The sequence below is a fragment of the Rutidosis leptorrhynchoides genome, chromosome 2 (assembly GCF_046630445.1).
Source record: "Rutidosis leptorrhynchoides isolate AG116_Rl617_1_P2 chromosome 2, CSIRO_AGI_Rlap_v1, whole genome shotgun sequence".
Lineage (NCBI taxonomy): Eukaryota > Viridiplantae > Streptophyta > Magnoliopsida > Asterales > Asteraceae > Rutidosis > Rutidosis leptorrhynchoides.
In genome coordinates this window covers 526638464-526661934 of record NC_092334.1, presented here as the reverse complement: position 1 = coordinate 526661934, position 23471 = coordinate 526638464, and the positions used below count along the sequence as shown (strand labels likewise).

General features: G+C 32.7%; 3 protein-coding genes across 3 annotated transcripts; 2 read left to right on the top strand and 1 right to left on the bottom strand.

Annotated features, from left to right (window-relative positions):
* The first annotated feature begins 11009 nt into the window (after positions 1 to 11009).
* On the top strand, positions 11010 to 16621 carry LOC139889587 (chloroplastic import inner membrane translocase subunit HP30-2-like). Its single transcript, XM_071872530.1, has 6 exons — positions 11010 to 11291; positions 12269 to 12390; positions 12503 to 12629; positions 13039 to 13184; positions 13526 to 13588; positions 16585 to 16621. Exons 1-6 carry the CDS (start codon positions 11010 to 11012, stop codon positions 16619 to 16621), a joined length of 777 nt encoding a protein of 258 aa, XP_071728631.1.
* Positions 16622 to 18069: 1448 nt separating this feature from the next.
* Positions 18070 to 20283, bottom strand: LOC139892925 (uncharacterized). Its single transcript, XM_071876053.1, has 9 exons — positions 20038 to 20283; positions 19851 to 19929; positions 19426 to 19520; positions 19228 to 19332; positions 19048 to 19127; positions 18722 to 18812; positions 18530 to 18637; positions 18284 to 18439; positions 18070 to 18195 (listed from the first exon to the last, which is right to left on the bottom strand). Exons 1-9 carry the CDS (start codon positions 20281 to 20283, stop codon positions 18070 to 18072), a joined length of 1086 nt encoding a protein of 361 aa, XP_071732154.1.
* Positions 20284 to 21562: 1279 nt separating this feature from the next.
* LOC139889586 (large ribosomal subunit protein eL30-like) lies at positions 21563 to 22954 on the top strand. Its single transcript, XM_071872529.1, has 5 exons — positions 21563 to 21593; positions 21680 to 21739; positions 21838 to 21943; positions 22539 to 22640; positions 22836 to 22954. Exons 2-5 carry the CDS (start codon positions 21719 to 21721, stop codon positions 22952 to 22954), a joined length of 348 nt encoding a protein of 115 aa, XP_071728630.1. The 5' UTR covers positions 21563 to 21593; positions 21680 to 21718.
* The last annotated feature ends 517 nt before the right edge of the window (positions 22955 to 23471 follow it).

Here is a 23471-nt window from a genome sequence, read left to right as displayed (position 1 = left end):
CAATGATGATAAAAACTCTATTCATCAACTCATATTCGTCATGAAAATATTTTTATTGTTAGCCATGACAACCACACTCAAATTTCGGGACAAAATTTCTTTAACGGGTAGGTACTGTGACGACCCAGAAATTTCCAACAAAATTTAAACTTAATCTTTATATATTTTCGACACGATAGGCAAAGTCTGTAATGTTGAAATCTCAAAAACTTTGCAACTATGTTCATATACTCAATTGACCTTTTGACTAGTTTCCACGATTCACGAACCTATAATTGTAAACAGAAATGTAAGTATAAATAAATATATATGTAAATAATTATATATTATAAATTAAATATATTAATAAACTTGTATGTGATTTAGATAGAAAACTTAAATTGATATTTAAAATATGATTATATATGAAGTAGTGAAATATATAAATGTACAAATATATATATATATATATATATATATATATATATATATATATATATATATGATTAATATACATATTTATTAATTGTATGTATATTATAATATATATAAAAATATTAAATATTAAATAATTACTATTATTTAATATATATTATATTGCATAATTAATAATATGTAATATTGATATATTCAATTTAAATTTAATAATAGATATATTTGTTATACTAATGTTATTATTACTTTATGATTATTATTAATAATAGTAATATCAATATTATCAGTATTACTACATATAATATATAAATATGAAAGTTTATACATTTAAATTGTTATAATATTATTATTACTAAAAATTATAAATTTTATTATTATCATTATTACTTTTATTATTAGACTTATTGTTATTGAATTTATTTTGATATTATTATTATCATTATTATTAGTATATTTATTAATATTAATAATAATATCAATATTATTATTATAAATTAATTATTAATATTAATTAAAGATAATTAAAATCAATAAATTCCTACAATCTGTTTGTGTCCTTGTCTGTTTTGGTTTTTCCTTCATTTCCTGCTACTGATTGAATCCCGACTCAAGTTTGTTACATCTTACATCATATCGTACGAATCTTTATCAATTAGTCATGATATCAGACAAATTCAGTTTCAATCGATTGTAATTATATGAATTTTCTTCTGACAAGAGAAAGAAAGTGTCGAGTAAATCAAGCTATCAAACAGACGTTAATTTAACTACATTAGCTGTAATCATATCTTAGTATCCATATAAACTTCTACTAATACAAAACAATGGAAAAACAGAAACATTAAATTAAAACTTTCCAAGTAACATCACCTTGAACTATCCTTTCCAAACAACCACCTTACCTTCAATTCAATCACTGCTTCTGGGTTCGATTAACAATCCAAACCGAGAATCACTTGTTTCCCAGCTGCAAACCAAAGAGTAACTCACTTATATCTTGATCGATTGCATCAACTCACCACCTTTGATAATCATCATCATTTTCATCGATGTCATCATCAAACTCTCACCATTTTTATCAAAACCGCCATCACCCCATATCTCTTCTCTCTTACTTGTTTAAAACCCATCAACTTCCATCGTGATCATCATCATAATGAACCTCTACAACAACCATCGTCACTTTATTCTTCAACCCATTTAACCACCACCATCGGTCATTACACCCATTGACACCTTGAATCACCTCACCACAACTCGCCACCATCATCATAATTACTACTGCTTCTGTTTGATCGAGTTTCTGGTTCAATTAACCTACGAAAACCATGAATATACCGCCACATTCTCTCTCTCCTTCTTCTTCTTCATAAGTTCTCTTTTCATGAACCGCCAACTAGCACCATCTTCTTTCATTTTTTTCCTTGTTCCCTAACTACGTGAATAAAACAGCCTATTTCTTAGTTATTTATTTACGTCTCTGGTTAACGAAATAAAATAAAACCATTAGGATGTATTGGGTATTTATATACAATACTTTTAAGAGGAAAAGATATGCAAGTGGGAGATGTATTGACCGACAAGTTCATCAAAAGAAAAGCCAAATTACTAAGATTAAGTGTAGTTGTTATTGCTTTAGGTAAAGTGTATTACCAACACCCACTCACAAGTTAATTGAATAAATATGGAAAACGCACATCTGAGGTATACCATTTTCGGATGGGTCGAAGAGTACAAGATGGTATTATGGGCCATACATGTTTTAAGAGGAGAGTGTCGGTTTTAATTTTTACAATTATAAATGCATATAGCCGTGTAAAGTTTTGATGCTGAGCCATCGTGTACCTCTTTTCACACTTGAGCCGTAAGGATTAAAGAAAATTAAAGGTGGTAGAATAAATTATGTGGTGAGACAAATCAAACACCATTTGGACGACCAATCTGGACTAGGGGATGTAAGTTGCATTTTTTTTTTTTACTTGTTAAGGATAAACAATGATAATGATTCTGTGGAGATCATGATCACGATGAATATGAGGTAATGATGTTTATGATAATGAATATATTGATTTATGATGATGATGCTAGATTATTCGATGATGATGATGATACAGACGTGGTGATATTACAGAGACGAATTAAGGATGATGATGATAGATAGATAATGATAACGATATGATTTTATGATGATGATGGGTGTTATGATATGTTGATGTATACGATGATACACGGTGAGGTTACAGCGAGTTAGGGTGATGAAGATTTTGATGATGTATAGTGATGATCATGATTATGATGATAATAATTATTGAAGATGATTTGGTTAGATGATGATATTTTGGGTTTTAATTTAGGAAGAAAAGTAAGCGGTTTCGTATATAATAAATATATAATCTAGCGGGTTAAAACAGAAAGTAATCATCGGAGCAATGGTTGGGCGTATGGGTGTTTAAGCGAGAGGTCTCGGGTTCGAGCCCGGGCTACGTCATTTCTTTTTAAAAGCTTATTTGGAGGTAGTTAAATTATTATTATTATTATTATTATTATTATTATTATTATTATTATTATTATTATTATTATCATTATTTTATTACTAGTATTATCATTATTATAAGTATCATTATTATTAATATATTATAAATATCATTTTTATTACTACTACAAATGAAATGACTAGTATTATTAACAAAAATTAATATTGTTATTAGTAGATCTAATTATTAATATTATCAACACTAGGTTAGTATTATTAATTAAAATCATTATTTTAACAAACCAACAGTTATTGATATAAAAATATATCAAGTAAATATATAATAACTATATAAATATTACATTACTATTTTAAATAACTAATATATAATTTATATATACCAACGGGTTTGATTATTATTATATGATAATTATATGTGTTAATATATATATATATATATATATATATATATATATATATATATATATATATATATATATAATATAGGTTCGTGAATCCGAGGCCAACCCTGCATTGTTGAATATAGTCATATGTATTTTTACTACAAAATACATTAGGTGAGTTTCATTTGCCTTTTTACCCTTTATATTTTTGGGCTGAGAATACATGCGCAATTTTTATAAATGTTTTACGAAATAGACACAAGTAATCGAAACTACATTATATGGTTGAATGATCGAAGCCGAATATGCCCCTTTTGCTTGGTAACCTAAGAATTAGTAAACCGATCTACTAATTGACACGAATCCTAAAGATAGATCTATTGGGCCTAACGAACCCCATCCAAAGTACCGGATGCTTTAGTACTTTGATGTTGTTTTTATCATGTCCGAAGGATTTCTCGGAATGATAGGGGATATTCTTATATGCATCTAGTTAATGTCGGTTACCAGGTGTTCAATCCATATGAATGATTTTTGTCTTTATGCATGGGACGTATATTTATGAGAATTGGAAATGAAATTCTTGTGGTCTATTAAAATGATGGAAATGATTGTTTATGATAAACTAATGAACTCACCAACCTTTTGGTTGACACTTTAAAGCATGTTTATTCTCAGGTATGAAAGAAATCTTCCGCTGTGCATTAGCTCATTTTAAGGATATTACTTGGAGTCATTCATGGCATATTTTGAAAGACGTTGCATTCGAGTCGATGAGTTCATCAAGATTATTATTAAGTCAATTATAGTTGGATGTATAATGAAATGGTATGCATGCTATCAACTTTCGATGTAAAGAAAGTTTGTCTTTTAAAAACGAATGCAATGTTTGTAAAATGTATCATATAGAGGTCAAGTACCTCGTGATGTAACCAAATGTAATGTATTCGTCTAGATGGATTAGGACGGGCCATGAAAGCTTATACCTCTAAGAACCTGAGATAAAACATGAAAATAGTCAACAAAATTATTGAGTGAATCTACAGGTTTAGTCAATCGTTTATCATTTGTTAGACCTCGAGATTTCGTTCAAAGCATAGTAAATATTATACATATGTTATGAGCACTTGAATATAAAGCTTTAACATGCAAATAGCTAAACGTTACGCGACTTCCTTTACCCTATGATAGCATACACTAGCATGTGTACAAGTTACGAAGTAATAAGCACCCGTTCGTTGGGTAAGGCTGTCAGACCTAACGGATTCGTCCCTATAATTCGAGCTTACATATGTAATTAAGATATTCAAGCTAAGGAATTTTTGATCAAGCTCATATGTATATTCATTTTAGTACTCGTGTCTAATTCGTAAAGCAGTTTAAAACATCATGTTATCTCATCCTAAAAGAAAAGTGTATGGGACTGTAGACTCACATTGAGTGCATTTGAAGTTTTGCACAAGCAAGGAGTTGTCGGTTAACTAAGATTGAGTAATGTAACCTAAATATATCAATATATAGTTACATAATTTTATTTCAATATCGAGTTGATCCATAATATAGTTTTCCTAATTGCTCAGACCGATGCGCTTGTAAAGTAAAAGTCAACACAAAGTCAACTAATTCATGCAAGTCAAACAAAAGTCAAAATTGGTCAAGTTGGTCAACCTAAGTCAACTACATCAGTAGGTCATGTCAATGATATCACAAAGTCAAACCAAGATCAACTCATAATTTTCAAACATTCGTTCGTCAATTTCACGTTTACTAGTTCGGTTACCGTAAGTGTGAATGAAAGTCATGCAAACGAACAAGCATTATTCACAAATGACAAATCAAGAAATTATGATAAACTCCAGATCATAAGTACTTGTCATAAGATTTCTAAAAAGACCAATCACGCTATCATACGATTCCTAGAACTCACGTAGCATGCAAATATTTCAAGTTCAGTTTCTACTCGCGCATCAGTTTTAGAAAAAATTTCATTTATTCTAGAAAAATGTAAATCATACTAGATCAGTGGAAGAATTTCACAAACATCCCAAAGTTTAAATTATCAAAAGATCTAAGAAATTCATATAGCCAATTTGTAAAGTTTTGCCAATCAAGACGGACTTTCTGATTTGGACAGAATTCAGACCTATGGTTTTAGCACACATAAAGCAAATAGCATATAGAGTTTTCAGAGGTTAATATGTAAATATGAAATGCTCCTTAACATCCAATTAACAACATATCAGAAGCTCAAGTTCCAAAACAGTTTATACTTTATGCTAGGCTATTATCTATGCATACGAGACAGTTTCGACTCCGTTTAGGTAGTCATTTTCGGGTGCGATTATCTGGAAATCTAGAGACAATAAATACACCAAGTCTACATGAAAGATTAAGTACTTATCATGAAATTTTCAAAATACAAAGGCTTATTCTCCAAAAATCATGTTAAGTGGTAGTTTACCTCAATCCAAAAACGTTGTTTAGCAACTTTTATCGTAAACAATTAAGTAAGTATAAAGCGAGTTTTACAAATCCACATGACATGATATACTAGTCCAAATTGAGTGTTTTTAAATTATATATCTAATGGTAATCAGTTCATGCATCAATTCATAACACACAAATCGCAGTTTTCTGATTTAAGCACATTAATATGTCGAAAATTCAAACAAGCATATATAGAGCATAACATAACAAAATCATGCGATTCTTGCTAGAAAAGTTATTAATTTTTTGATACATTTTCATCTAGATAATTTTTATTCACATAAAAATTGATTACATTATCAGTAGTATGCCAATTAAATTCGTGATTTAACTTAAACATGCAAACCGAGCATTATAACGACTAGTAACGCATACAATCGCAATCAATTGAGCAATAAGACATCTGTTACTATGTAATCATAATAAAATTCAGTTTTATAAATCTAGGGTTCTGAAATTATACCTTAAAAACACAATTGATTGATACTAGCGTGTAGAGGACGATCAAATGAAGCACTTTCGTGTTGAATGTTCAATCAAACAAGCAAAAATTGATGGTGATTGAGGATGATGAAGATGTCGACATGTAGAGGGTGTTGGGGGCTGATATTGGTCGTGGTTATGAGGTAGGGATTGAATGACACTTTTTTTTTATTAAATTAGGTTTAGGGTATAAGTTAGGGCCTAATTTACATGGACTCGAATAACAACTAACCCAAAATAAATCAAAGAAGCCCCCCTTGTAATATTCGACCAAGGGCTGGAAAAAGAGTCCTTGGGCTCTCAAATGTTGCTAGACAAGTTTTTTAAGTGTACCCATTAAGTGTCGTTAGCCGAAAATGCAAACCGAATCGCTAAACGTTAATTTCTTGCATTTTTAATCTATAAAAATTCTAATAAATTAAAAGTATTTTTAAAAAATAATAATTATATAAAATAATTATTAAAAGTAAATTATATTACGTTTTGGCTTGCTTGTTCATTAAGTGTGGTTCGTTTCTAGTTGCCGTTAATCGAACCAAGTTTCCGGAACGTTCACCGATCATTAAAACACATCCCACCAAGTTTAATTCATTAAATATATAAAAAATTAAATATATTTTTCTAAAAGTTAATAATTATTAATAATTATTATTTATTTAAAAACTGAGTGTTTCGCAGTCCCGAAAGACATCCTTTGTAGTTATTGAAACCGTATCGTTTTCTCCGTATTTCAAAATCCGAAATAAGTTTTCCGATTAATATATTCCCGTATTAATTATAGTAGTACTCAAAGTACCATATATGCATTTAATTACATTAAATACACAAAACGCAATAAGTACCGTTAAATAACTTAACGGATAGTTACGAAGCTTAACGGAAATAGAAGGGTTGTTACATTAGAAATGGTATGCAAGTCTCTAATTGAATCATGATTTTGATAACCATTTCTGTTAACGCCTTGAGTTTATGTCCGTTAATGAATGTATTATTTTGTTAAATGTTTTGGTTTTAACCAAGTGCTCAAAGATTTTGTATAAAGATTGATTAAAGATTTAAGCAAGTTTAATGTAAGGTCATGTTCGATAATGAAATAAGTTGTGTCAAGCTTATAAAGTTTGTTAAAAAGGGTAGTGGTATGTTTATTTATGTTGGAAACGCTCGATTTGATGCCAAGTTTCAGGTTGTAAGATTAGTGTCGCCTTGGCACGAAAAAGGGTAAGACGAATGTTCATTGACTTAAACGAGTCAAGTGTCAGAATGGGTCCAACTATATCGAAATGGAAAATTGTTGTTAATGCGCTTATATACATTTATACGAGTTTAATTCGCCAAGGTTCAAGTCGGTTTGACTTGCGGTAGTGATTTGTGAAAGAAAACGTTAAAGTGTGTTTGTCAAAAGTTGCAGGTCTGTCATGTGTTACTACGCCGCGTAAGATTCATGCGCGCCGCACAATATAACGTGTTTCAGGATCATGAGCATATTTTCAGAAAATGTCCAGTTTCTTCAGTACTGCGCACCACACAAGTTTTGGTGCGCCATGCGGTAAACCTGAGTGTCAGGTCAGTTCTTAAAAATATTGTCCTTTTGTAGTATTGGGGTTAAGGGCGTCTCATTTATTTTTACATAACAACCACAAAAGTTTTATTTTTAACTTTTGAAAATTAACCTCACGACTTTACATTTTATAAATCAACCGCAAAACTTTTTATTATTTACAAATTAACGACCAAACAAGAAGTAGTATATTTTTCACTTCTTACATTTTTAACACAAATTTTTTCACTTATTACAAATTAGTCACAAAATTTTTAGTTGTTTATAAATTAATACAATTTTTTTTATCCATTTCAATTTATATCTTTTATTTTTCAATCGAATTTATATAACGTTCTACCGCACGAATGCGATGACAACCACATCCAGTTATAATCATAACTATAACTATAAGTCTATAACTATAAAATTTTAAATATTAAATTAAATATGTATTCATAAATTCGTAAATAAATAAAAATAAAATAAAAAAGAGCGGCACATTGAACAAGTCTGCTACGGAGTACGGAGTACTATTTCATTCCAAGAAGAAAACCCAATCGAAACCTCAACTTCATCGTCATCTCTTCACAATAACAAAAATGGTGGCATGAAATCAAAACAAATTAATTATTAATACAACAAAAGAATTTGTTGAAAACAACCCAATCACACACATTCAAATAAAATTCAAAGAATTAGAACATGGGTTTAAGGGTTGGTGTGCTAAACAATCTTTACCCATTGAAGCTGCCGTCAAAACCATCATCGCCACGGCCAAAGGAGCCGTCATTGGTGGTTTCGTGGGTACTATCACTAACGATGCCGTCTTCACTATTCCGGCCGCCCTACCCTCCGGCGCCGCCCTTAATTCACCAGCTATGGCCTCTTATCAACAGGCTCAGGTTGATTATTAATTTTAACTTATTATACTGTAGTGTTTATTGGATTTAGGGTTTTGTGAAATTTGATATTTCCTTTCTTCAGTATTGCGCACCGTACAAGTTTTGACGCGCCGCGCAGTAATCCTAAGTGTCAGGCCCGTTCTTAATTTTTTTATTTATTTTTTTTTATCCTTTTGTAGTATCGGGTTTAAGAGCATCTCATTTATTTTTACATAATAACCGCAAAAGTTTTTATTTTTACCTTTTCAAAATTAATATCACAACTTTACATTTTTACAAATCAACCACCAAACTTTTACTATTTACAAATTAACCACAAAACAATAAATAGTATGTTTTTCACTTTTCTCACATTTTTAACACAAAGTTTTCACTTATTACAAATTAACCGCATAATTTTTAGTTTTTTTTATATAAATTAACACAAAACTTTTTACCCATTTCAATTTATATCTTTTTTATCAATCGAATTTATCTAACGTTCTCCCGCTGGTACGCGATGACTACCACGTCTATTTATAACTATAACTATAACTATAAGACCATTTTTAACCATGACAAACGTGTTGGCGTGTTGATGGGTATGAGTGAGGTGCTTGATGGGTGTGCTAATAAACTGGTGAATAACGAGTGGCGTGCTGAGTGACGTGTTGATAGGTAGAGGTGGGGTATTTTTATTTCTTTTTCATTTTTCTTTTTATATAAAATAATTTTAGTTTTTATTTTGTTTAATTAATTATTACTATTTTCTAATTATAATTATAATATTTATAATATAACAATATATATGATCGTAATATATGGTATAGTAATAGTATATACTACTAAATTATAAAAATGGTGAAAAAAAAATGATTATAGACAAATTGGACTAATACAAATTGGATTATTAAAGTTATTGGGTTTGACCCATAGTAAAAAAAAATATACATACGTATTAAAGACAGAATTAAGTTTTGGAGTAAAAGTCATCTTCATCACAAAATTAGGGCAAAAGTCATCGCTGCTACTTCAAGTACAAATCATCTTCATCGATTCATTCATAATATTTTTGCATTTCAGGTAATTTAACAGTAATTTTGATCAATTTCACTCCAATGAAATCAAGCCACATCGCCCAAATACACTAACACCCTGCAACTTGCTCTGTGCCATCTTCCAGCACGCCGTCGCCGGAAACTACCAGCACGCCGCGTTAGCAGGGTGCTTCCGGCGTGTTGGTGGCACACAAGGCTTAACACGGACACGTTAAAGATAGTCTTTGACCATTTTTAAGCATGGCGGGCAATATGGGCGTGTTGATGGGTAGGGGTGGGGTATTTGGTAGGCGTGCTAGTAAACTGAGAAATAATGGGGTGACGTGTTGAGTGATGTGTTAAAATATAATTGGAAGTTTGGTAAAAAAGAGGATAAAAATAACTAAAAAGGACAATTGAACTAATTAAAAAAAGGAAAAACCTTGCACGCCTTCTTTCTTCCCCGTGCTCTTGACACACACGCCAACATTGAAGACCTCCAACACGCCTTGTTAGTGGCGTGTTGGGTGTTTGTTAGCGATGGCAATGGATCGAAAATGGATCGGGTGAGCCTGTATACATATCCATATCCATTTAATTTTTAAAATTCATATTCATACCCATATTCATTTTAATATATTTCATCCATTCACATCCATATCTGTTAAATGAAGCGGGTAAACGAATGTCCGTTGGATTGTCAAGTTTTTACAAAAATATTTCTATTATGAAATGTAATCATCAAAAAAATTGTAACAAAGACATGTAATATATGCAAGATATATGAATTTAATACTATTCACATAGTTGTATATTGACAAATGATTATAGTGTACATATGTAAAGATATGTAAATGTAAACACATATATTTAAGTAAATATGTATATATTTATATGTATATATGTATTTCAAGTGGTAAATCGGTATATCCATGGATGAAAAATTATCATTCATATTTGATTCACTAATGTTTCACATCATTCATATCAATTTATCATTCATTTAGATAATTCAAATTCATTTAAATGAATCGGATCGAATGAATATTCGATGAATCGGACTTCCATATTTATCATATTTATCATATTTGATTGTCATCCGTGGTCTAACTATAAATAATAAAATATAAAATTAAATATGTACTCGTAAACAATAAAATTTAAAAGAGCGGCGCATTGGGCAAGTCTGCTACGGAGTACGGAGTACTATTTCATCATCTTCATTCCAAAAAGAAAACCCATTCGAAACCTCAACTTCTTCAGCATCATCATCTCTTCACAATAACAAAAATGGGGGCAGGAAATCAAAACGAATTAGTTATTCATAACAACCCAATCACACACATTCAAATAAAATTCAAAGAATTAGAACATGGGTTTAAGGGTTGGCTTGCTAAAAAACCTTTACTCGTTGAAGCCGCCGTCGAAACCATCACCAGCGCCGCCCATGGAGCCGTCATTGGTGGTTTCGTGGGTACTATCACTAACGATGCCGCCTTCAATTTTCCGGCCGCTCCACCCTCCGGCGCCGCCCTTAATTCACCAGCCATGGCCTTTTTTCAACAGGCTCAGGTTGATTATTAAATTTAACTTATTATACTGTAGTATTTATTGGATTTAGGGTTTTGGGAATTTTGATTTTTCTTTTCTTTCTTAAAGTTTAGATGTTTTTGTTACCATGATCATTGAAAGTGTGATTTGGCAATTAGGTATACGCTACCATGTTAGACTGGACATTGTTGAAAGAATATTGGAATATTTACGTTATGGTTTAAGAAAGAAATTAGTACAAACGACGATGTCGGAACCAAAATTCAAAAATAGACGTACGCACCGCCAAAATGCGAAATTCATCCGGTGGTACCGGTTTTAACCACTCACCAATCGACACGTGTAACCCTCTACCGACGGAATGCTTATATTCGTCCGGCGGTACGGATTCAAATTCTTGATTTTCGTGTTCTTTTGCTTTACCATGTATGGGGATGAATTTTGCAATCCGGCTGTCTGTACGTCTATTTTTGATTTTTGCTTCTGACATCAGCTTTTGTAGTAATTTTCTCTTTAAGAAATATTGAATTTTTTTACAGTATGCTATAAGAACTTAGTACTACTTAATAAGTTTATGGGGTGTTAATGATTGAGTTTTGAAAGTGTTGGGAATATGTCATAATTGCACTTTGCAATCGCATATTTGGTATGTGGAAACTTATTCTGGTTATCTGATTTTTAGTCAGATAACCGGTTAACCGGTTCAGGATTAGCTGTAGCACAACTGATTTGCCTTAAAAAATCATTTACCAAATATTTATATTCTCGCATAGCTACTTATTTGATTATTGCAACTTCTAAGTTCTAATAGACACATCTTCAAACACTATATCCCGTAGCCCGTTTTTGGTTATTAGGACTTAAAGTTATCATTATACTTGTATAAGAATCTATAATCAAGTCCTGTAAGAAAATTAGTGCCTAAATTATGTAATAAAAAAATGGGCTATTGAATTGTCTTATCGTTATTTTAATAAATTCCGTTTGCTATATTACAGGCTCTTGCAAGTGGGCCCTTGATACAAGCCCGTGATCTTGCTGTTATAGCGGGTGTTAATGCAGGCATATCATGTGTCATGAAAAGATTAAGAGGCAAGGAGAAGATAGATATCCAAACAAGGTAACTGTATAGTATGCTCCGATGTTTATCAATTTTTTTTTCTTTTGTAATTTTTATTAATAAATGATAATTGTATTTAATTATGTTGTATTGAATGTATGTATTGTTGCAGTATGGTAGCAGGTTTCGGTTCTGGGGCCATGTATACTTTGGTTAGTGACATGGGAGGTCCTAATCTGGCTGCCAACGTACTCTCGTCTGGTGTTATTTTTGCACTTCTTCATGGTGGACTCTTTAAGGTTCAGTTTCATACGACTATATTAAACTTATATTTGACTTGTTTTTTATAACCTAATATAATATTTCTTCGCATACTGTATTTTAGCAATTTTATATAGGGTTAAATACTTTAATATTTGAAAGTGTATCAAACGTTTCCATGATTCTGTTCGATGTTTCCAACGTTCAGTTATCGCTATTGAATGTTTATACCAATAAAGACTACAGGTGCCACGTCACGGGTTTAATAGTCATTAGAAGCCGGATATATACAACATAAATTGTTCGATACATACAATACAAAACTTTAAAGACTAATGCATAGAATAGAATTTGATGGATTAATTAGTACTCATGTCTAGTGTGTTGTACATAGATTTTGTATTTGAATAATGTTAATTTACTAGAGTAATAATAATAATTGTGTAGGTAGGGGAAAAATTATCAAAGCCACCAGTTGAAGATGTGTACAGTGAAACTAAACTGATGTTGTCTACACTCGGTCTTACGAATTATGAGAAAAACTTCAAAAAAGGCTTGTTAACGGATCGAACTTTGCCGCTGCTTACTGACAGGCAAGTTTGTATCTCTTAGTGGTTAGAGGTTGTGATTTCGACCTGATTACTTATGGATGGGTGGATTCGCGTTATTTTTATTTCTAATAAGAAAAACAAAATATCATCTTAAAAGGAATGGGGTTATATGTTGCCCCAAGTATAATTTTATTGCTCAAAACCTCGTAAAACATCAGGGTGCGTGGATGTGTTCTCATGAAAGTTTTTAATGATTTTCTGAAAATTAGAAGATGGTCAAATATAATATTTGCAGAAAACTATCATTGGAAATGGAAAAATCCCGCCCATTTTTGTAACTCGTTACCTAACTGGTGTTTGTGTTTGTGCGATATATGAATCAGGGCTCTGCGAGATGTAAAAATCCCACCTGGACCACGACTTGTGATTCTTGATCATGTCCAAAGGTATGAATCTTGCCCCTTTGGTATTCCGAATGTTGATTTATTTTGGCCAGTAGAAGATATGTTTATCCCACATTGGTGGGAGGAAGATGTGAGGGGTGAGTGACTTGGTTATATAAGAGGGGCTAAGTCTTCATTCCAAATCGCACCAATCAATACACTTTAAGTATTTGATTATTTCTTTCTTTCTTACCCTTGTTTGAGAGTTGTATTAGTTAAATATTTTGGAGAGTGTAGTTGGCTTAAGAGAGTCGTCTATATCATTGTAACAATTTGTGATATAGTGTATTTCTCTCTTTGGGGGCCGGTGGTTTTTCTCCTGTTTTGGAGTTTTCACGTTAAATCTTGTGTTGTGTATTGTTCTTATTTCTTTACTATTATTGTTGGGCTGGGTGGTGGGAATTAGTGAGGCCGTAATTTCCCAACAACTGGTATCAGAGCGTCAGGTTTGACGGGGGTCTCGGTTATAGGAGTCGGAGTATGCTCTGTGGTTGCCACGTGAGTGGATCGTCCACATCAGAAACGAGTTCTATTGATCGTATAGGGTATCTGGTTAGACAATATTTTTTCTGATTCGTAGTAATAGTTGGATTTGTTAGTGGCCTAGTTGTGGATTTCCGATTTAAAGGGTCCTGGCTACCTGCTACATCTTTTGGCTATTTGAAACGTGAGCAAAATCAGAGAAAGTTGTTGTCTATAGGATACGGATACGATGTCGAAGTTCAGTCCAATGAGGTTTGATGTAGAGAAATTTGATGGGATGATCAATTTTGGCTTATGGCAGGTTCAAGTCAAGGATGTGTTGATTCAGTCCGGTTTACACAAGGCTTTGAAGGGTAAACCCACCCTTGTTCCTGGCAGTGATTCTAGCAGTAAGTTCGATGAAGAAGAATGGGATGATATGGATTTGAGGGTAGCAAGTGCGATTCGTTTGTGTCTTGCAAAGAACGTGCTTGCAAATGTGCACGGGTTATCAACGGCAAAGGAGCTTTGGGTTAAACTAGAGCAGTTGTACCAGGGCAAGGGCATCTCAAATCGGTTGTGTCTTAAAGAACAATTTCATACTCTGCGTATGGATGGGGGTTCAAAGATTTCAGATCATCTAAGTATTCTTAACGGTATTGTTTCAGAACTGGAGGCTATTGGAGTTAAAACGGATGATGAAGATAAAGCTTTGAGGTTGATATTATCTTTATCATCGTCTTATGAACACATGAAACCTATTTTGATGTATGGGAAGAAAACTCTGAAGTTTGAAGACGTTACTAGCAAGCTCCTATCCGAGGAGAAAAGACTGGAAGGTAACGGGGTCTCGTCATCAGGAGATACGATAGTGTTGTGTTCGGATAGGCAGAAGAGAAACTCTAGAAAGAATCTGACATGCTGGAAGTGCGGGAAGACTGGACATGTAAGGGTTAATTGTCCCGGTGGAGCTAATCCGGCAAATGGCTCCAAAGACGCTAACATTGTCTCCGTTGTTACGGAGAGTGACGAATTCCTCTGAAGTCACGTCATCCTCATGGTGTGTCCGCGCCACCGTGGAAAGGGATGTTCGTTAGCGGTTCCACAATTACACATGGGCATTGGTTTGGCGTTGATGCAGGCTGTGTGGTGGAAACTGATGTTGTAGCTGATGGGACTTTCGGGAAAGCCAAACAAGGAAGTTGCACAATAAAGTTTCAGCTGGTTGTTCAACAACATGTGCCGAGGTGAAATGCTTGGAATGTGATATTCTAAGTGCTATACTCTTAATGGTGGAGTATGATAATTCTTGTTAAGAGTTATGATTGTCTGTGATGACAATGATTGTCGGTTTAGACAATGTTCGATGAAGATGCAAGTTTTGTCTCTTGGGAGATAATGTCAACGGCATGAAGATGAGGATCTTGAAGTTGTCGTCGAGGAAGCGTCTACATCGGTTATCCTTGCAATGTGGAAGCATGGTTATCTTCTTCTATCCAAAAGGTGGAAATTTGTTGGTTTATTTTGGCTAGTAGAAGATATGTTTATCCCACATTGGTGGGAGGAAGATGTGAGGGGTGAGTGACTTGGTTATATAAGAGGGGCTAAGTCTTCATTCCAAATCGCACCAATCAATACACTTTAAGTATTTGATTATTTCTTACTTTCTTACCCTTGTTTGAGAGTTGTATTAGTTAAATATTTTGGAGAGTGTAGTTGGCTTAAGAGAGTCGTCTATATCATTGTAACAATTTGTGATATAGTGTATTTCTCTCTTTGGGGGCCGGTGGTTTTTCTCCTGTTTTGGAGTTTCCAGGTTAAATCTTGTGTTGTGTATTGTTCTTATTTCTTTACTATTATTGTTGGGCTGGGTGGTGGGAATTAGTGAGGCCGTAATTTCCCAACACCGAAAAGGTGATTTTTAAGACTGATTGATTATGCTACATCCACATTTCTCAAAATTATAATAGTTCTTAATTAATATAATATAAAATATACTTTAATGGATTAAATTTGAGATTTTGAGCATATCCAAATGTACTAATCTTGTCCCTTCCGTGGTACGAAAAGGTCACTTTGAAGGTTTATGCTTATGCTATATTCAAGCATTCTCAATATATTACTATTAAGGATTTATCTAACGACCACCCTAAGGGTTGTCAAACGTGCATGATTGGAAGTAATTACTCAAAATTTGATACTTATATCATTTAATTTAATTTTAATTAGACTAGAAAATATAATTTTTGAAAAACTTAGTTAGAACACTACAGTTTGAAAATTGAGCAACGTCGGTTTCATTTGATTGTGCAGGAACCAAGGGCGGATGTATATTAAGCCGAGTGGTTGCACGGGACACCACTGAAATATGCGATGTAGTGGAATTTTTTTTGGGTTTTTAACTATTGATACCACTGGATAGTGTAAATTTTTGTGTGTGACACAATTGAAATAAACCATCTGGTAGATTTTTTTTTTTTTTTGAGGTTTTAAGATGTGACACCAGTGACCACCAATCCTAGATCCGCCGCTGGCAGGAACAAGGATGTGAAGAAAGGTGGTAGACGGGCATAGTTCGATGTAGGACGATTAAGTAGATGAAGAACCGAAATCGGCAAAAGACTTGTAGTTTGGTAGCAATTAGCACATTCAAGTTTATGCAATAACATATATGGCACCATATTTTAATTCTTTAGAGAGAATATGATTTCTTATTAAGATTTGTGCTCATTTGGTATTTGAAACTTGCACAGTACAATGTCGATAATCTCGAAATAGAGATTTGTTATCATAAATATACAAAGACATCACGATGATGCATGATATATCATAAATGAACAAACAAACAAACATTTCAACCATTATACACAACAAGCGGACATTAATAATAAGATAAACACTTTTTAAGGATTAATAGATGTTGATTCAATGAACTTGTGAGCAGCTGATAGCTGTTCCATTAATGCCACTAGATGTGCTCTGTATTCTTGTGCTTGATCGACAGTTTCGGCCTCAAGATCACCGAGCTGGGAACAAAGTCGTTCTTCTGCATCTTCTGCAACTCGTACTTTCTCCCACAACGTTTGCAGCTCGATCTTCATCTTCTCTTCTCTTTCGAGGCTGTTACGCAATTCTCTCTCGAGTTCTTCGTTTCTCCTCTGCAATTCCTCCATTGATGAGGTTAGATTAGATGTATGTTTTGTTGAGCTATTTATAAACCATAGAATGGAAATAAGTATGTCCAAGTTCAATGTATCTATATCTGCTTTACCTGACCGTTTCAATTAGCAATTGGATATATCACTAAAAAATTGTGATTTGGGAACTTGGAATGTATAAGCTTTAAATGCACAAGTACGATGGATTTATCATACACTACGGTGGATATATGATTACCAATTCCAATTAGGAATAAAAATCATGCTTATTTTTGTGGTTAAAACATCAAATCCTACTTGACTTGACTTATAAACATTTTGCTGGGTCTTCTGGTTTTTTGAGTTAATAAATATTGTGAATTAATAATCTTACTTATTCGGCAACTTTAAATTAATTATACTTTTTTAGTTGTGATGTTATGGTGTAAAAGATGAAGTTGAAGAAGATGAGGCTAACATTAATTTATCTACATCTCAAGAAATTGGTAAATAGAATTTATCTCATGACAATACAATAATGAACTATCATAAGGTTTTACCATAGTGAGATAGGTGTAACAAGAAAATATATTAAATTTGCACTACCATAAAGTTTTACCATGGAAAATAAAGAAGTCCAGGTTGCTTACCCAACTTTTATGAAGAGATATAACATTATAACTACCCTACCAAACTCAATCAATTAAAAACATCAACATTCTACTCATATTCATACTTGAATAAATCCATGTAGCTCAACAACAAACTTGATGACCTCATGAACAAAATATGCTTACAAATAAGCATAATAACATGTGTCTGATACAAATACGGTTGCAACTAACTAAATTTAGGCGTCATCATTCATCGACATGAATATATAAATTAGATCTCTCTTTCTTTACCTTTTTTCATTTTCGCTTTGAACCGGGACTTTAATATAAGTGTCTCAACTGTGTTTGCAAAGTTTCCAACAGCCATGATTATCAAAAGGATTCCACAAGTAATTACCTGCCAAAAACTCAATTTAAATGATCCAACTTTATTAAGTGTTAATAACATTACTATGTCCACAAGATGTTTTTATAAAATATGTTACCTGCCATTCAGAAACAACACCAATCATGGCAGTTTTTAGTAGTAACACACCAACATAACCTTCAAAACCTTGCAAGACGAACAACATCGGGCACAACAGCCACAATTGACCTTCTACTCCAGACGTTTCGCCCCACACAACGTCCATTCTTCTTGCCTACATAAGAAAATGGGCCAAAATTGACACCTATACCCAACACATATATATATTCTAAAAGTACTTATTTTAGGGTTGAGTTTGTAGCACCTTTCCCATTGCAATACGTGTATATAGTCTCTGTCGTTGGTACTTGTTCTGTACAAGCATTGCGACTCCTTGCATGATTGCCCATTTCAAAAACAATTGTATACCTTTCTGCAAAACGGCCGGGTTGATGACAAATATTAAGGTAAAAAAATTTGCAACATAAGTCTAACAAGATAGACACTTAATAATAACCTGCCTGTGGGCACAATTAGGTTCCTTTTCAATCTCCCAAGTTAGACTAACAAGTGCCATAGTCATTGCACAATAGTGATGGTAAATCCACCTATATATATAAAAAGTTAATGCATTCATTAGTCCTATCTCCTGTATAAGTATACATAAAAATTCAAACTTTTTCATGTTCAACCTTTTGACTACGTATGATGATTTGTACATAAACCATATTTTAGTGATACACTACTAATCGTGCATTACAATATGGTGCTGTAAAAACTTTAAAAGCATAATTGGTGGTGCTTGGCTAAAATATGGTGGGGTACGGATTGAAATGACATTACCATGGACGGATATCACTACCATTGACCCGGAGTATATTTTCTCTAAAAGACAACCCCGCATACAGAAAGAGCAACCACGCCTGCAAAGGACAGATTATGTTTTTTTTCCTACTGTTTATTGGCTATTTTACATTCGATATCTGACGGTATATACTACAAATGAACCACGAGGCTATGTACCTGATAAAGCTGAACAGGTAATGCAGGAAAACATCCATTCCACATCCATGATTGTAGAAAAAGTAGCAATGACGGGAAGAAAAGAAACAGATATGTAGTGGTATCCTGCGTATAAAATTTTATTATGTAAATAAAATCATAGTAACAAACTAATTTTTGCCAACAAGGATTGCAAATTTGCAATGTGTCATACTGTACCCTGAAGCTGTTGTACTCTTCTTTCACTTTCATTTGAACATCTTTCCTATTAGCTCGAACGTTTGTTGGACCAAGAAACATCCTCAAGAATCGTCCTACACAAATCACACACGCGTCAAAATCCCCAAAAATAAAAAGTTACCCAAATTGTCTTTGAAGGTGATCATTATATAATATAAGATCATCAGTTGTAATTCAATGAGTTGTTTAGAATAAGCTCCTAAAAGGATAAAAGCTACTTGACAAACTTCTATTACAGTGTGTAAAATGGGCCATAAGAAACAAGATCATCAGAATTTGTTTCGGGCGCAGAGAATTATTATTGAAAAGGCAAAAACAGTGAATCACTTGCATAATGTAATGCCAACAATAATTATTGAATTATAACATTTTTTCTTAAATACTAAGAGAGGTTATAAACAAACCATGAGATTTGCAGGGAAGAAATGCAGCTGCATCACCTTCACCCAATGTATAACCAACTTTGGTTAATTCATCAACCAACTTTAACCAGCAACAATAACACACAATCAGTAGAAAAAAAAATATAAAAGATTTTATATAAATTATACTAAAACATTAATATAAATCAAGGGTATTTTTAACGATAACCTTTTCAGCATTCTTGGAATCCAAAGTTCCTTTCTTGACGGAAGAAACAACATATGATCGTAACGTTTTGATATTTGAACGCAGCGCTATAGCTCGTTGCTTTAGGGATGCTTCCTCAATCGAAGTTCGAGAGATTAAAGAAGCTGCAGCATCCTGCAACTCTTTAGTTTGTTCGACGATTCTAGACACTTCATCAGCCATGTTTCTCATGGGTGCATCGCCACCGACAACAATAGAATGTCTCATTTCTCTAAGGGTCTAACTATAATCTATCTAGCCAAAGTTTATAGCTGTACATTTGCATATTGAGTATATGTATAAAACAGGTAAATGAGTTGCAGATATTGTGTAGTGGGGCCTAATGTTCTTTGAAAAGAGGAAAGTACATTGATTAAGAGATGCAAAGGGGGTTGGAAGGAATTTATTTTTTTGGTGCAACTAGTCAGACCAAACCAGCAACTCTCACCTAACTCAAATATTACTAAAACTGTAAAACAGTCACCGGAAATTTATATACTCCGCCGTGATCAACCAAATGACCGCCACCCTCATCAGCTGAAAATCTAAAAACAGAAGAAAGCAATTAGACAATATGTCTCTCTTTGATTGTCTCTTAATGAAAATGATGAAAATGACAAGCAGCGGTGGATCCAGGAATTTTTGTCGACGGTGTAAAATGATAAGTATTTGAAAAAAATAACTAAAAAACGGGAGCAAAACGTCAAACTTTTAACATATAAATACACAAAACATAGAATTTTAACATATAAATACTCTCAAAAATTTGTGTCGTCGAGAGCGGCCGACCCCGGTTGCCCCTACATAGGTCCGCCCCTGATGACAAGTGTTGCCGTATGAAATAAAAATAAGTGATGAACCATTTTAAAGTTATCTCTTAACCATCAAGCACATGCATCTTCTTTTAATACACTTTAAATAAACTTTATACCTAATAATCATCAAACAATTACGTTCTTTTATTCGGGTAAAATGTTAATGTTGTAGTTTTACATCATTTAAATTTTCATTCAGCTTATCAAACATATTATTATCCTTTTGAACAATATTAATTATTCAAATTATGAATTATTTAGCGTTTATCTATTCCATTTTATCATAAACACCATTAACCTATCAAGATAACTTAAAGGTATTCACATCGCCGCATGTAAGCAGTGGCGGTACTTAAGGTATCCCAAAGGTGGTATCCGCCCACCCTGGATTTTACGGAACAAAAATTTTTACACTAAAAAAAATTACTAAAAAATAAGATTTTTTTTATGTTCGTCCCTGCTGACTATGAAATAATTAAAAAAAATTTACACTCGCCCCACCTGTATCCGAGTTCAAGTTCCGCATGTAAGGGTAAATGTTATCATTAAGTAAAAATAAATAGCTAACGAACCAACTAGTATTAACTAGAGGTTAATACAAAGCCCAGCTCGGCCCAATAACTCCGGGCTAATCTAAAACCCTCAGCTTAGTTTCCAGCCCATATAAATACCTCACAGACTCGAACGCTCAAATTTCTGGTGTAAATCGTTTAGCCGCCGCTGGTAAGCAAACCCTAATTCCGAATACATACATACACATTTTTGTGATTATATTTCAAATTAAATCTTTTTTTTTTTTTTATAATTAGATCACACATAGACACATTTTCAGAGTTGCAGGATAAAAAATGGTGTCAGGAAAGAAGACGGTAATATACATACTCATTTTTATCCCTATAATTTTCTAATTTTATATCTATTTGTATTTTTAATTATTAAAAATGTTTGTATTTGTTTGAGATAACAGAAGAAGACTCATGAGAGCATCAACAATAGGTTGGCTCTTGTTATGAAGAGTGGAAAATTTACTCTTGGATACAAGACTGTGCTTGAATCTATTAGGAGCTCAAAAGGTATAAATTTGTTAACATATAAATTTATTTAAATATTAAATATATATAAATTTAATTTGAAGTATGTGAATTATAAATATGAATTTGTAGTATGTGCTGTAATGTAGGATAGTGCTTTCTGTAACAATTATGGTTTATTAATAATTGTATTCCCTTGATTAATACTACGTATGAGTTTGTAGTATGTACTTTATTTTATAATATTAGTCCCTAGATAAGGCCTTTAGCTTGTACTGGTTTTAGGAGAACAGATAGCTTGAAATTTATATATTGTTTCTGATGATTTGGATTACATTAATTCATTCTAAGTAATGTAAGATGATTGTATGAGATATAGCTGTTTGGTTCTTGATATTTGTAACTAGATGCTTACATATATAAATGTACTTTATTTTAACTATGATTATTAGAATCATAAAAGTGGTAATACAGTATGGGAAATAAACTCATCAGTAGCCTTAGTTGATTAGATTTAGATGCTAACAACTTAGATGTTGTAAAACATAATCACTTGATGTATAAAAGTTTTATTATATTATATATTGTGATTGTGATGTGGCTTTGATTAATATTTCCGTTTTAATGCCGATTTCAGGTAAGCTGATTATCATTTCAAACAACTGCCCTCCTTTGAGAAAGTCTGAAATCGAGTACTATGCTATGCTCGCCAAGGTTGGAGTTCATCATTACAACGGAAGTATGTTTTTCTATTTTAGGTTTCGTGGTACTTTTTTGCATTCAAATTTTTGCCAATTTACATTTTAGCAAGCTAATTACAACATTTTAGGTTTGTGAGAGTAACATATATGAACTAATAGACATTATGAGGTTCTATAATTTATAGAACAACCGAGTATCAGGCTTACTGATATTTGCTTTTATGTATGCTCAGACAATGTGGATCTTGGGACCGCATGTGGAAAGTATTTCCGTGTTTCATGCCTTAGCATCATCGACGCAGGTGAACATCAATCAAGTTGTCTTGATTCTAATATAATTTTCAGTGAATAGTTTGTAATACGCTTCTGGCATGTTGTTGACCCAGGTGATTCTGATATCATCAAGTCTCTCCCTGGTGACGTTTAAAAGACAGGAGAATTTCATCAGAGTTATTAGATCTTAAATTCCTCCAGTGTTGAGTTTAAATTTATAGTATTTGTTATCGTAAACCTGTTGAATCTGTTGAAGACATTGATTCTTTTTCACTTTGAGCCTCTTTTAGAATACAATTGTTCAATGAATGAATTTTCGGTTTTGTTTCTATTGTACTTGTCAAATCTTCACATTTTGGTGTTGTTTGGCGCGGAGTTTTTAAGAGTTTTTAGCTATTATGTAAAAGCTCATCTCTCTTTTGTTTTCGAATGGTGATATCGGCATCACCCTAAATGTGCTGCAGAACTAAAATGCTCTTTTACGTCTTAACCATTAAACACCTATTAAATAGCTATATTCAAGCTTTCATTCATATAAAGATAAATAAGGTAAATATTGATCATTCAAAATGATTATTAAATAGTTTATGGTCATT

Coding starts and splice junctions, on each gene's coding strand:
- LOC139889587 (XM_071872530.1), top strand. CDS start 11,010: ATGGGGGCAGGAAATCAAAACGAATTAGTTATTCATAACAACCCAATC. Junction 11,292..12,268: donor CCTTTTTTCAACAGGCTCAG/GTTGATTATTAA, acceptor GCTATATTACAG/GCTCTTGCAAGTGGGCCCTT. Junction 12,391..12,502: donor AAGATAGATATCCAAACAAG/GTAACTGTATAG, acceptor GTATTGTTGCAG/TATGGTAGCAGGTTTCGGTT.
- LOC139892925 (XM_071876053.1), bottom strand. CDS start 20,283: ATGAGACATTCTATTGTTGTCGGTGGCGATGCACCCATGAGAAACATG. Junction 19,333..19,425: donor AAGAGTACAACAGCTTCAGG/GTACAGTATGAC, acceptor TTTTATACGCAG/GATACCACTACATATCTGTT. Junction 19,128..19,227: donor TACCTGTTCAGCTTTATCAG/GTACATAGCCTC, acceptor TGTCCTTTGCAG/GCGTGGTTGCTCTTTCTGTA.
- LOC139889586 (XM_071872529.1), top strand. CDS start 21,719: ATGGTGTCAGGAAAGAAGACG. Junction 21,740..21,837: donor TGGTGTCAGGAAAGAAGACG/GTAATATACATA, acceptor TTGAGATAACAG/AAGAAGACTCATGAGAGCAT. Junction 22,641..22,835: donor AGTTCATCATTACAACGGAA/GTATGTTTTTCT, acceptor ATGTATGCTCAG/ACAATGTGGATCTTGGGACC.